This window comes from Muntiacus reevesi, chromosome 2, assembly GCF_963930625.1.
Source record: "Muntiacus reevesi chromosome 2, mMunRee1.1, whole genome shotgun sequence".
Taxonomy (NCBI): domain Eukaryota; kingdom Metazoa; phylum Chordata; class Mammalia; order Artiodactyla; family Cervidae; genus Muntiacus; species Muntiacus reevesi.
Genome location: NC_089250.1, coordinates 276047952 through 276061691, shown reverse-complemented (window position 1 = coordinate 276061691; position 13740 = coordinate 276047952). Strand labels below are relative to the sequence as shown.

The 13740-nt window shown below is 42.5% G+C and overlaps 1 protein-coding gene across 1 annotated transcript; it reads right to left on the bottom strand.

Annotated features, from left to right (window-relative positions):
• Nucleotides 1-4929: 4929 nt before the first annotated feature.
• LOC136157650 (cationic amino acid transporter 3-like) lies at nt 4930-11286 on the bottom strand. Its single transcript, XM_065919468.1, has 11 exons — nt 10914-11286; nt 10178-10336; nt 9176-9353; nt 8860-8972; nt 8468-8690; nt 8152-8291; nt 7948-8050; nt 6247-6443; nt 5884-6050; nt 5508-5616; nt 4930-5051 (listed from the first exon to the last, which is right to left on the bottom strand). The coding sequence occupies exons 1-11, from the start codon at nt 11284-11286 to the stop codon at nt 4930-4932; spliced, it is 1884 nt and encodes a 627-aa protein (XP_065775540.1).
• Between the last annotated feature and the right edge of the window lie 2454 nt (nt 11287-13740).

Genomic DNA, 13740 nt, shown 5'->3' with positions numbered 1-13740 from the left:
TCCAACTCTCCCAGCACATCTTTAACCCTGAGGTAAAGAACATCTGTTATGAAGATAAGAACGAATAACTCCCTTCTCATGGCATCCATGTTAACACTCCCTGGAAGATAATGTCCCTTCCCAGACACCAGGGTCCTGCTGTCTCCTGTCTATGTACTAAGTCTGTTTCTTTGGAAACTTTAAGGAATACACCCTGTCATGTTAATGTATATACTTTCTTTGGATGAAGTATAAGATTGTGCTTCAATGGAGCAGTTCCCCAGAGCTATCTGAGAGGGTGCCCCCAAGCTATAGCCCTCAGTTTGGGTCAAATACACCTTTCCCATTTCTATTGTGTTTCTTGATTATTTCCCTGGACAGTTGAATTCATTGATCAGCAAGGACACCAAAGTAGACAGAGTGTAAAACTAGGGGACCCAGCTCACAGCCCTCCTTCCTCCCAGTAACTAGCTGATTTGTTTTTGGTTGCAGTAGGTCTCTGTTGCTGGGCACCGTCTTTCTCCAGCTGCAGCGAGTGGGGGCTACTCTCTAGGTGTCGTGCACTCTCTGGTTGCGTTGTGTGGGCTTATCGCTGCAGGTGCTTTAGTCATAGACTGCTGTAACTTAGTCGCTAAGTCATGTCTGATTCTTTCACGTCCCCATGGACTGTAGCCCACCAGGCTCCAATGTCCATGGGATTCTGCACGGACAGCTATCCAGGCAGTAATATTGAAGTGGGTTGCCATTTCCCCCTCTAGGAGATCGTCCCAACCCAGGGGTCAAACCCACATTTCTTGCACTGACAGGCAGATTCTTTACTGTTGAGGCACCAGGGAAGCCTAATCATTGACATGGCATTAAAATCTAATTGGTGGGATGCATGAGTCAAGTGCTCAGGCCTGGTGCACTGGGAGGACCCTGAGGAGTTGGGTGGAGAGCTAGGTGGGAAGGGGGATCGGGATGGGGAATACGTGTAACTATATGGCTGATTCATGTCAATGTATGACAAAACCCACTGAAATGTTGTGAAGTGATTGGCCTCCAACTAATAAATAATATTAAAAAATAATAATAATAAAAAAAAATCTAATTTTAACTCCAAGTAGTTTAACAATATTATTTTTCCCAATCAAATGCTGTTGTCTCGCTTTAATAATTTTTGGTAAATAAAAATTTCCCCATCTTGGGTCATGTAAATTATTACATGTATGTGTGATTCTTTGTTATGCAGCTTATGAAATATAACTGAGCACTTATTGTATTCCAGAAGCTGTTTTAGGTGCTACAAAGCAAATGGTAGTCAAAGTGTGATGGGAGTGAATGTATCTCCCCACTTTCAAATTCACATATTGAAGTTTTAAACCTTGGGACCTTGGAATATGACTCTATTTGGTGGTGAGAGGGCAGCAGGCAAGAAGGTCAGAGGTCTCCAAATAGGCTGAAAGTTTCAGACATTTTTTATCTCTCTCCTAAGTGGCAGGAGGAAATAAACTACAAGTGTCAGATTCTTCTGCCTTTCTCTATACAAACTTCAAAAGAGGTTTCTTTTAAAATTCTGTGTTGCCATGACTACACCTGGTTCCATCTGAGCTTAACTTTTCTCAAACCTTGAGCTAACAATGCGCTTTCTTATGGAAATGTTTTTCTTACCCTGTTATTGAACCATGTATTTACCTTAAGCTCTGTCTTTCTTCAAGTCAGTTCCAACTAAGACTCAGAACCGATAATGGCTCAGCAAACCAGTATGTTTTACTCACACAATTATTCTCCTATGTTAATGAAACTATATATTTGACTGGAAACCTCCCTTTCTTCAAGATTCATGTCAATCATTTTATGGCCCAGGTGACTCACATTGTGCCAATGTTATCTCAAAATGCATTTTGTGAGTGAGGGGCCTTGTACCACTCTCTGGGTTTTGACACATTTCCTTTCTCTAATTTGCAGCCTGCTAGTAGCTATATAACTTCCTGGGAAAACTAGCAGGGGGGCACTCTTTCTGCCCCCTTCTGATGTCTAGGTCAGAAGGTTTGTCTATTTCTTTTATACATTAAATAGTTTATTATTATTATTAATAGTTTATTAAAAAACTATATCACACAAAAGCTCTGAGTGATCAAGCCTCGTCACTGGCCTGGGATGGAATTCCTCTCCTCCAGAGGCCAAGAATCCCAGCATCTTTCACGGTTCAGCAACAACCTTTCAGTCTCAGGGCCTTAAAGAGATAATGAAGTTTATATGAGGTCATCAGGATGGGACCTAAGCCATATGGAATATAACTAAACTGTTTGTGTGTGTTAGTTGCTCAGTCATGTCTGACTCATTGCAAGCCCATGGACTGTATCTTGTCAGGCTCCTCTGTCCATGGGATTCTCCAGGCAAGAATACTGGAGTGGGTTTCCAATTCTTTCTCCAGAGTATCATCCCAATGCAGGGATCCAATCAGGTCTCTTGCATTGCTGGCAGATTCTTTACTGTTAGGTAGTTAGAATAGGAAAAGGAGTCCAGAGAGGTGCTGGCTAAAGGACAAAGGAGGGAAAAGCCTGCAAAAATAGAACAAAGGAAGGTCCAAGGACTGGAGTGAGAACCTCAGGTAAAACAAACAGCTCTCCTGGCTAGCCGAATTTACAAAGGGCAGGCTCAGAGGGGAGGAGACAAATGTGTAAATAGAGGAGCCACAAATGATCCAGGGGCTTCTCTTCTCTTCATGTCTTTTGGGTCGGTCTGCCCTTACACCTCGAGGATGGATTTCCCTTTGCTTTCTAAATAAAACTGAACTGTAACACTGGTCTGTCTGAGGAAATTCACATGGGACTGTAACACTGGTCTGTCAGTTATTTGAAATTTTTGTCGACAAGACAGAACCAAGGAAATTACAAACTCCCCTGGCATTACCATATGAGACATCAGGGAAGCCCATATTTCTTATTCCAAGAGGATCTTAGATCAAATTACAAGACAATTAGATATGCTATATTTAGGTCAACAATAAGCCTTAACACATATTTTTATACATATATCATATGTACATATTTTGTGCATATTAATTATACACATACACATTTAGCTATATATACATACATACACATGTACAAGCATACATTATTATATTGTGCTTCACAGATGTTGCACTTTTTTCCAGTTAAAGATTCATGGCAATCCTGGGTTATCAGATGATGATTCACATTTTTTTTTTTAGCAATAAAGTGCTTTTAAATTAAGGTATGTACATTTATTTAAGACAGAATGCTATATAGAACATTGAACACATTGCAGTGTAGTGTGAACATAAGTTTTACATGCACTGGGAAACCAAAAAATTGTGTGTTTCTCCTTAATGCCAATTCTTTTTACTGTGGTGGTCTGAAATCAAACCAGTAATGTCTCTGAGGCCTGCCTGTAGGGTCGTATCACTTAATTATTACAGAAAGTGCACAATTTTTCTTTCCTGGAAAACGGCCCACATTCTGGATTTGGCTGATTGTGTTTTCAGTTGAAATTGGAAGCTATCCCTCATGTCTGCTGTGATCTGGTATTTGATCTGGAGATTGATTATATTCTGATACAACTTTTCATCAAGACTATGGGCAGTGTTCTGTTTTGCCATCACAGCACAGTGGGAAGCACATGCTATCTGGTTGTTCCACAATAAGGGAAGAACAAGAGTCGGGTGATTGGTCAACCTCTTCCATCAAAGTTGCACCTGACAGTTTCAGTCTTCATTGTTTCCTAAGCTGGTAATTTCAGTAAAACTTGCAAGATAGTGATTTTTCCAGTTCTGTTAGTCCTCCTCCATCTACTTTTTAATTCACCTAATAATTTTGCTATACATTTTCTTGACCACCATACCCCCTTCACTCTACTGCAGTTGTTCATTCTCACAAACAATGCTTCATTGTTACCAACATCTTCAGTGTCCATAATCTCCATTTCAATCATTCTGTTCTGCAGCAATAACTTTTTAAAAAAAAATATTTATTTTAATTGGAGGCAATTACTTTACAATATTATAGTGGTTTTTGCCATACATTGACATGAATCAGCTATGGGTGTATATGTGTTCCCCATCCTGAACCCCCTGCCACCTCCCTCCCCATCCCATCCCTCTGGGTCATCCCAGTGCACCAGCCCTGAGCACCCTGTCTCATGCAGTAACATTTTAATCTTGTCTCTGCAATTTAACTTTGTTTTAGTTCCACTCAACTGTAACCATTTATCAATCAACCATTACTTCCCATCTTATTGCCCTTCCTCTAGCAATGTGGGTGTTTTGTTTTGTTTGTTTCAATTAAAAGCTTATTCTAATCAGCTCTATTGTAAAAGTCTAAGTGTCTTAGACAGAAAAGTAATCATTTATACCTTCTTACATGATATCTCAATAAAGTTGGAAAAAAAGAATTAAAACGATAATTTCTCTTTACCATTATGAAATGATCCACTTCATTTGTTATCATTTCTCTTTTTTTCAAAATATACTGTGATATTACCATATCTCCCCTAGCTTTCTTGTGTTACTGTTTGCACAATTTATCTGTTTCCTTCCTTTTATGTCCAACACAACTATGTCCTAATATTTAAAGTGCACCTCTCAACACAATATACAGTTACCTGTGTTTCCTTCCAGAAGTGGCAAACTTCTGGCCCAAGAACTTATTTCTCACGTGCCAGGTTAATATTTTGTTTCTTCCTCTGGTTGCTGGTTATATTGTTGTATTTTGTGACAATTCATTTTGGTGCACACTTATGAAGCGTGTGCTTTACTGTATGTATATCATGCTTTGAAAAGTTTACTTAAGAATTTTACAACATAAGAGTCATTTTGTCTGCTGGCAATAAACACAGGCTTTAAATGCCTATCACCTGCAAATTCCATAGAGGCTCACAGTGTCCCTTGAACCAGCAGATCCTCTAGTTCCTGGAAGGATTTCACACAGCATTTACTTCCTCTGGTTAAGATGACTCAGTACCAGGGATGTTTTCATCAAGAGTCTGGAAAGTGGAGGCTGGCGGCTGTTGCCCATTGTTCTCCTCCAGGCTGTGTCGGATCCCATATCCAAAGTATATGGCAAAGCCTAGGAGGGAAATGAGACAGTGAGAAGGGAAAGTAGGCTCTCTCCTCACTTACAAATGCCCAGTGGATTTCCTATTATGGCATCTGACACAATGTGGGGGGAGGGATAGTAGGAAGAGGACTGGGTTCGGTCACTCAACAGCCCTCTTTAGGGCATTTCCCTGGTGGTTCCATGGTTAAGAATCTGCACACCAATACAGAGGATTCGAGTTCAATTCCTGGTCTGGGAACTAAGATCCCACCTACCTTGAAGCAACTAAGCCTGCGCTGAGACCACATGCCAAAACTGAGCAGTTACCTGTAACTACTGAGCCGACATGCTCTGGAGTCTGTGTGTGACAACTAGAGAGAAGCCCACAGGCCACAACAGAGAGCTCTCGAGCTGCAACTAAGACCCAAAGTGACCAGATAAATAAATATTAACAAAGATCCCTCTTTTTCATAGAAAACCACTCACCAATCACATTCCAGATGCCAAGTTGGACCCAGATCCCAGAGGTCATCTGCATCATTAAGTAAACGTTCACAAAGATGCTCACCAGTGGGAGAACAGGCAGAGCAGGGACCTGTGGGCAAAGTTAGTTCATCCCTGAACACACCCCAAATGTCTGTAAGGGAGACCCTACTGCGGTGGGAAGACTCCAGCCCAATTTCAGCTGTGTGTTCTGTGTCTACTTAGATTGGGTGTGTAAAGGAGCAAGTGTGGATCAGGGAAATGTCCTTTGGTTTTAGCAACACCCCTTCTTCCCTGGTCCAGCAAAGGATGTTTAGATCTAAAGCACACAGACCTCCTTTACTCAAGGTGGACACTTTGGGCATATGAGGTTACCTACCCTGAACGTAAGAGGAGAGGGGTTCTGAGGCTGCCTCCAGATGATGACCGTGACCCCAGTGATGAGCAGCAGCAGCAGCACAGTCACTGTTGTGTACACGGGGTCTCCAGAGAACACATATCTGGACCCCTTAGCCAGTATCACGGTCAGGATCGTCAGCAGGAGGACTGCAAGGGTCAAGGAGAAGAACAGGCTGGACTCCAGAAGACCAAGATGTCAGGACTTTGGGCCACACCCCTCCCCAAGCTGCCCATATCAAGAAGAGCCATCATATCTCCAAGACACCTCAACAGCCAAAGACACAGGCTCCCACTCTATCTTGCCAATTTCAGAATATGATCGATGAGAAATCCCACTGCTCACCAAGCAGTAAGGCACATCCATAGACAATTTGGCCAGATTTCCGGGTGGGGTTGGTGCTAATAGGGTCATACAGACTCTTTAGAATCCTTGAGATTCCTGCTTCAGGTACAGATTCCAAAGGACTTGCTTCACGTTCAGACTTCTCAATTTCATTTTCTGTTTTCTCCTTCTTGCTTAAATTCTGTTCTGGTTGGTACCTGAATTAGAGGTATTAAACCTATATTATTAGATTGGAACAAAAATAATTGTGGTTTTTACATTGTTGAAATTTACCATTTGATATTGAAATGCATTCTAAATAAATTTGGCTATATTATACAACATTTTAATGCACAGTATGGGTTTTATTTATTTATTTATTTTTGCTAGTGACATCATTTGCTGTTTATTTTATATTTATTTTAGACTATGGAAATGATGTTAAACAAAAAGCAAATTTGAGTGATTTTCTATTTGAGTTTGAAATAGGTCATAAAGCAGCAGAGACAACTTGCAACATCAACAACACATTTGGCCCAGGAACTGCTATTGAATGTACAATGCAGTGGTGGTTCAAGAAATTTTGCAAAGGAGACAAGAGACCTGAAGAAGAGGAGCACAGTGACTGTCCACTGGAAATTGACTACAACCAACTGAGAGCCCCTTGGACTGCAAGGAGATCCAACCAGTCCATCCTAAAGGAGATCAGTCCTGGGTGTTCATTGGAAGGGCTGATGTTGAAGTTGAAACTCCAATACTTTGGCTACCTGATGTGAAGAGCTGACTCATTTGAAAAGACCCTGATGCTGGGAAAGATTGAGGGAAGGAGGAGAAGGGGATGACAGAGAATGAGATGGTTGGATGTCATCACTGACTCAATGGACATGGGTTTGGGTGAACTGCGGGAGTTGGTGCTGGACAGGGAGGCCTGGCATGCTGTGGTTCCTGGGGTTGCAGAGAGTCGGACACGACTGAGCAACTGAACTGAACTGAACTGAATTGAGAGCCATCATCAAAGCAGATCCTCTTCCAACTACATGAGAAGTTGTTGAAGAACTCAACAGTGACCCTTCTATTCAGCATTTGAAGAAAACTGGAAAGGTGAAAAAGCTTGATAAGTGGGTGCCTCATGAGCTGACTGAAAATTTTTTAAAAATTGTCATTTTGAAGTTTCACCTTCTCTATCAATGCAACAACAACAATGAACCATTTCTTGATCAGATTGTGACATGTGATGAAAAGTGGATTTTATATGACAACTGGTGATGACCAGCTCAGTGGTTGGACTGACAAGAAGTTCCAAAGCACGTGCATCACAAGAAAGATCATGATCACTGTTTGGTGGTCTGCTGCTGGTCTGATCCACTACAGCTTTCTGAATCCTGGTGAAGCCATTACATCTGAGAAGTGTGCTCAGCAAATCAATGAGATCCACTGAAATCTGCAATGCCTGCAGCCAGCATTGGTCAACAAAAAGGGTCCAATTCTTCTCCATGACAATTTTAAACTCCATTTAAAATTCACGGTCCAAAACTGTAATTACACTTGCACCAACCTAAAAACATCAGCCCCTAGTCTCCCAACATAGATGGTCCCATCAACTTTTTTCCTGCCTTAAGCCTAGCGGAACACTTAGAAAGTGTCATGAATATAGAAGACGATTGCCTCCTACATCAATCCCCACAGGTCAAGATCCCCAGTCAAGGTGTAGCAGAGTCTCACCTGAGGACGAGAACAGAAATCACCACGAAGGAGTAAGCAAGCAGGGTCCCAATTGCCATGAGGTCCACAAGGTTACTGAACTCTAAGAGTAATGCTGCGACCCCTAGGATGAGGGTACAAGCAAGGTGTGGGGAGAGAATGAGAAACCACTGGAAACATACAAGTTAAAGACATTGATCAAAGGAACGAGTTTTGTTCACTCACCTGCAAGAGTTCCGGAAGCCAAGATGGCCATGATGGGAGTGCGTGTATGGGGATGGATCTGGGCAAGTCCTTGGAAAAGGAGCCTGTCATCTGCCATGGCGTACGTCACTCGAGACATGGAGAACATGGTACCCAGGAGGCTGGAAGAGAAGATGGAAGCGTAGGTGAAAACAAGGAGAAGTAGGACAGACCAAAGTTTCTCCTCCCTAGTCTACCTGAGGTGGAGTAAGATGTCTCTTCATCTTGTCTCTCAAATAACAAGGGATGGGATACCTGAACATCTGATGGTAGATGGAGAGAAAACTTTGACACTCACCTGGATGAAAGAGCACAGAAGGTGCCAACAACTACGACATATCTGGCAGGGTCCCACCCAACATGGAGAAAAGCCTGTGGCAAGGGGCTCTCAGGATGAATCTGGTAGTAGGGCACCATGAGGGTGAGTGCCGCTGAGACACCAAAATACGCCACAAAGCAGATAAAGAGTGAGACCATGATGCTGAAGGGGATGGACCGCTGGGGATCCTGGGCTTCTCCCCCTGCAAGATGGGAGGAAGTACTGGGTCAGTAAACATGCCGGGGTGAAAGCACAAAATCAAATTTCCTCCTCCATGTTCAGAAGCAGGCTAATCTTCTCCCAATCCCTATGTCTCAGTGCGGCCCAACCTGCGCCCAAACCCCTGACGGGAAGCACAATGATCATGTTACCTGTAGTGGCAATGGCATCAAACCCAACAAACCCGAAGAAGCATGTTGCTGCTCCCTGGAAAATCCCATCAAAACCAAAAGGTGCAAACCCTCCAGAACCCGGAGGGCCCAAGCTATGATGAGAAAAGGAATGAGGAAGAACATGGGTGAGGTGAGTTCATCCATCCCTACTGGACTCCTCCCTTCACACCACAAATACTGGCCTTTAGGGCCCCCATCACTTAGGTCCCTCAGCCCAGGTCTCTTTAGTTCCCACCTTATTCTCAGCTCCATACCATCTGACATGCATTACTGTGGACAAGGGTACCCTCCTAACCTAGAGGAGTCATTGGATCCAGCTGCAGCCAATGTGTAGTCCTGTTCTGTGAGCTGCCAGTTGTGCAGGTCTCCCTTAATGAAGCCAGAGAGGATGATGAAGCTGAGAACCAAAGTGTTAATGCCTGTGAACCATTTGTTAACCAGTGCTGACTCACGGGCTCCCAGAACCAGTATTCCTGTGGGAGAGATGGAATATAAGACATTCAAGATAACCAAATCCATAGACACAGAAAACAAACTAGTGGTTGCTGGGGGTTGAGGGTTGTAGAGGGTGGGAGTGGACAGATGGACAGTGAGTGATTAGTGGGTACAGGGTTTCCTTTAGGGCTGATGCACCTGTTTGAAACTAGATGGAGGTGATGGTTGTACAACATTGTGAATGTACTAACTGCCACTGAATTATACGCTTTAAGATGGTTAATTTCTCACTGTGGCCAGTACCACATGATACAAGGATCAAATCACCATAGGGTCCACCTTAAACTTATAAAATGTTGTCTGTCAATTATGTCTCAATAAAGCTGGGAACAATTGTGAAACAGTTAATTTGAGGCTAGATGAAAATCCTCTCAATCAAAAAAAAAAAAAAAAAAGTTTTATCTCAGTGCAGAAGAAGAAAGTTGTCATTTGAAGTCAATGATTCTGAGCTGGGAAAATTTTATCTCCAAAGGGAATTTTGGGGATGTCTAGAGACATTCCAGTTGTTACAATTTTGAATATGGGCTTCACAATTGTCTCATAAATAAAGGACACTCAATCATCAGACAATGACTTAAAAAAAATAAAACCTACAAGGCATAAGACAGTCCCTCAGACTAAAGAATGTTCCTATCAAGAATGTCAGTAGTGGGAAACTATGGTCTGTCTTGCTTTCCTGTCTATCATATCACAAATCCTTTCCAGTACTAATTCCCTCACCATTCTGCCACCCCAAGCCTTTCCCAACTCAGAGCCCCTCCCACTCCCCTCTCTTCCCATCCTATCTTTGACCCCATCTCACCCATCATCACCAGCACCACACCCAGGGCAAGAAAGTCAGGATACTTGGCCAGGAAAGAGGGCACGTGCAGTGGGAAAGTTCCTCTTAACGCCTGAGACATGTGGTTCCCAATCAGGCTGTCGAAGGTGGAGCTCCAGGCTCTGGCTACACTTGCAATGGCTGCAGGTGCAGAAGAAGAAAGATTCACAAACAGACTCTAATTGAACCCCTACCATGTGCCATGGGATGTATGTCATGTAGGGGAGCAGACAAAGTAATTAATCTCAAATAGTTTCATTTCACAGGATAGGGAGAGAAGACATAGCTCATTCACAAAACAGGTCATCTGCTCAGTGTGTTAGGAGGAGATCAGTGTTTTGCAAGAAAAGATAACAGGAAATTGGGACCAGGAGGGTTGGAAGGTAAGAATTGAAATTTTAAGCTGAAGTGTAAAGAAAACTTCCATAAAGCCAACAGCTGAGCAAAGGCTTCAATATGATGAAGGGATGAGCCTGTGGGTCATGTGTCCCTCTCACCCAAACACTCTCTACAGTTCCCTTTACTATGAGTTCCTAGTCCATTATTGAAGGAAGGAATAGAACTGGGTACGGTGAAGTTGTGCCTTTTTCCTGCCACTATTACCCACTTCCCCTGCAAAACGGACAATGAAGCTCTCATGAATGAGTTGAAGACCCTAATCCCCCCTCCTAGTTTCCTCATCTTAATTCCCACAACTTTCCCCTCCCCATCATCTCACTGATGGCATAGGACAGTAAGAGGTTCCAGCCAGTGACGAAGGCACACAGTTCTCCCACGGTGACATAGCTGTAGAGATATGCAGAACCGGACCCAGGTGCTCGGGCCCCAAACTCAGCGTAGCAGAGCCCTGACAGCACAGAAGACAGGGCGGCCACCAAGAAGGAAATGACAATCGCTGGTCCAGCTTTGTTCCTGGTCACTTCTCCAGGCAGGATGTACACGCCGGCTCCTAGGGTGATGCCCACACCGAAGGCCACCAGGTCGAGGGTTTTCAGACAACGCGACATGCGGCCCTCGGACCCCTCCCTCGGTTTGATTGGCCGCCTGCGGACCAGCTTCTGACTGCATTGACGGAGATCCTGACATCGCATCCTAGATGGAGTTGTGGGTCTGTGATCTGCTGAGAAAACAAGACACCAAACCATCAAGCATGTCCATCTAGCACTGGGTCTGGCACACAGTAACTGCTTAATTGTTACGACTTGGGTGGTAAGAATCACGACAGCTTTTTCCTTTTTTTCTTTTTGTTTGCCAAGCCCATAGCTTGCAGGACCTTAGTTCCCTGACCAGGGCTTGAACCTGAGTCATGGCAGTGAAAGCCTGGAATTCTAACCAAAAGGCTACCAGGGAACACCCTGGAAGGTTTTTAAAATTTTTATTTTAATTGAGGTATAGTTAATGTACAATATTTTTAAATTTCAGATGTAAAATTTAAAGGTGTTATGCCATTTATAGTTATTATAAAATATTGGGAAAGATTGAAGGCAAAAGGAGAAGGGGGTGGCAGAAAATGAGATGGTTAGATAACATCAGCAACTCAATGAACATGAATTTGAGAAAATTCTGGGAGATACTGGAGGACGGGGGAGCCTGGTGTGATGCAGTCCATGGAACTGCAAAGAGTCAGACATGAGTTATTGACTGAATAGCAACAATATAAAAAGTTGGATGTATGGCACCAAATGTTCATAGTCACAGTATTTATAATACCCAAGGCATGGATGCAGCCTAAGTATCCATCAACAGATGAATGGATGAATAAAATGTGATAGGCATATATGAATATGTATGTATGTGCACACATCTATATACATATATATGAGACAATTATACTAAGTGAAGTCAGACAGAGAAAGACTAATATTATATGACATCACTTCTACGTGGAATTTGAAAAATGATATGAATGAACTTGTTTGCAGAACAGAAACATAGGAAAAAAGTTTGTTGTTACCAAATGCGAAAGGTAGGGGGGAGGGATAAATTAGGAGATTGGAATTAACATATACACACTTGTGTATATATATATATATATATATATATATATATATATATATATATATATATAATCCACAAGGACCTGATGTATAGCACAAGGAACTATTCAGTATTCTATGATAACCTAGATGGGAAAAGAATCTGATAAGGAATGGTTATATGTATCATTGAATCACTTTCTGTACACCAGAAACTAACACAACATTGTAAATCAACTAAATTCTGATATAAAAATAATTAAAAAAGAGAAGTGTCCAGGAAACATGAAATATTTCAGAGCAACTGGATAAAAGCATATATTTATTCAGAGGGGAAAGAAGCAAAAATAAATGTCAGGACTCTGTGTCCTCTCCTTTGGGGCATGGAATGTCTCCTCACTACACAGCTCTGCAGGGCGAGGCTGACCCAGTGACCATGAGCTACCATCTGCAGGCTTCTGTCTGTGATATTCCGAAGTTCAAGTTTAGCATTTTGGATTAAGAGCGTAACCGAGCAGGAACCTGTGAGGTTTTCCCAGAATAGACCCCTGTCCATGTCCTCCACCTACCTTTTATCTGTAGAAAAACCTCAAAGAATAAATTTAATCAAAGAAGTGAGAAGATGCAGAATGAAAACAGTCAAGCAAGACAAAATAACAATACTTTAGCTGTTAAAGTCAAAGTTCTTCCACAAGGATTACAATAATACTCTGAGTCATGTCCTTTGAGGGGTTTTGAAGATACCAAAACCTTCACCAGGTGGAAGATGTTGACTGTATGCTACCCACAAGCTCAGAGACCCCGGACTGGTTGGAACCAGAAAGTTGATGATGCTGTCTTCCAATTACCTCACCACCAACCAATCAGAAGAAAGTCCATGAGCTGATGACAGCCAGCTCCTTGAACACTATGACTCCTAACTACCCGGTCCAGGGCAAGGCACACAGTACTGAGGGCATTAGGCCACTGTGGCTCCCTGTGCCTAGCAAGGCAATCAACTCTTCTCTTTTCTATTTCACCCAGAACTCTGCCTCCAAGCATCTACTGGACATCAGTGAAGAGAGACTGAGTTTTGGCTACAAGAACAAGCATTCCAAAAGACAGAAAACTCTGGTGTGAATCTTGGTTTCACCACCATCTCTGTGTCTTGGAGGAGTCATTTGCTTCTCTGGATCTCTGCTTCCTCTTGTTCAAATATGATGACTATAAAACAGTTTCAGTTTTATAAGATGAGAAGAGTCCTGGTGGCTGATTGCACAATAATGTACATTACTGAACATTACACTTAAAAATGGTTAAGTTGGCAAATTTTATACCATATGTAATTTACCACCATATTTTAAAATTAGTGCCAATGATAAATAATAGAGGCAGCTTCACATTGGGTTAACAAACCCAATGGTGACCTAATTTAATACAAAACACCATACAGCCCTCCTCCCAGATACCAAAATCCATGGATGCTCAAGTCCCTTACAGTCACCTGGGCATCCACAGAGGAGAAACATGCAGATAAAAGGGTCAACACTACACAGGGGACTGACATCATTTATGGTCCCCACACCATAA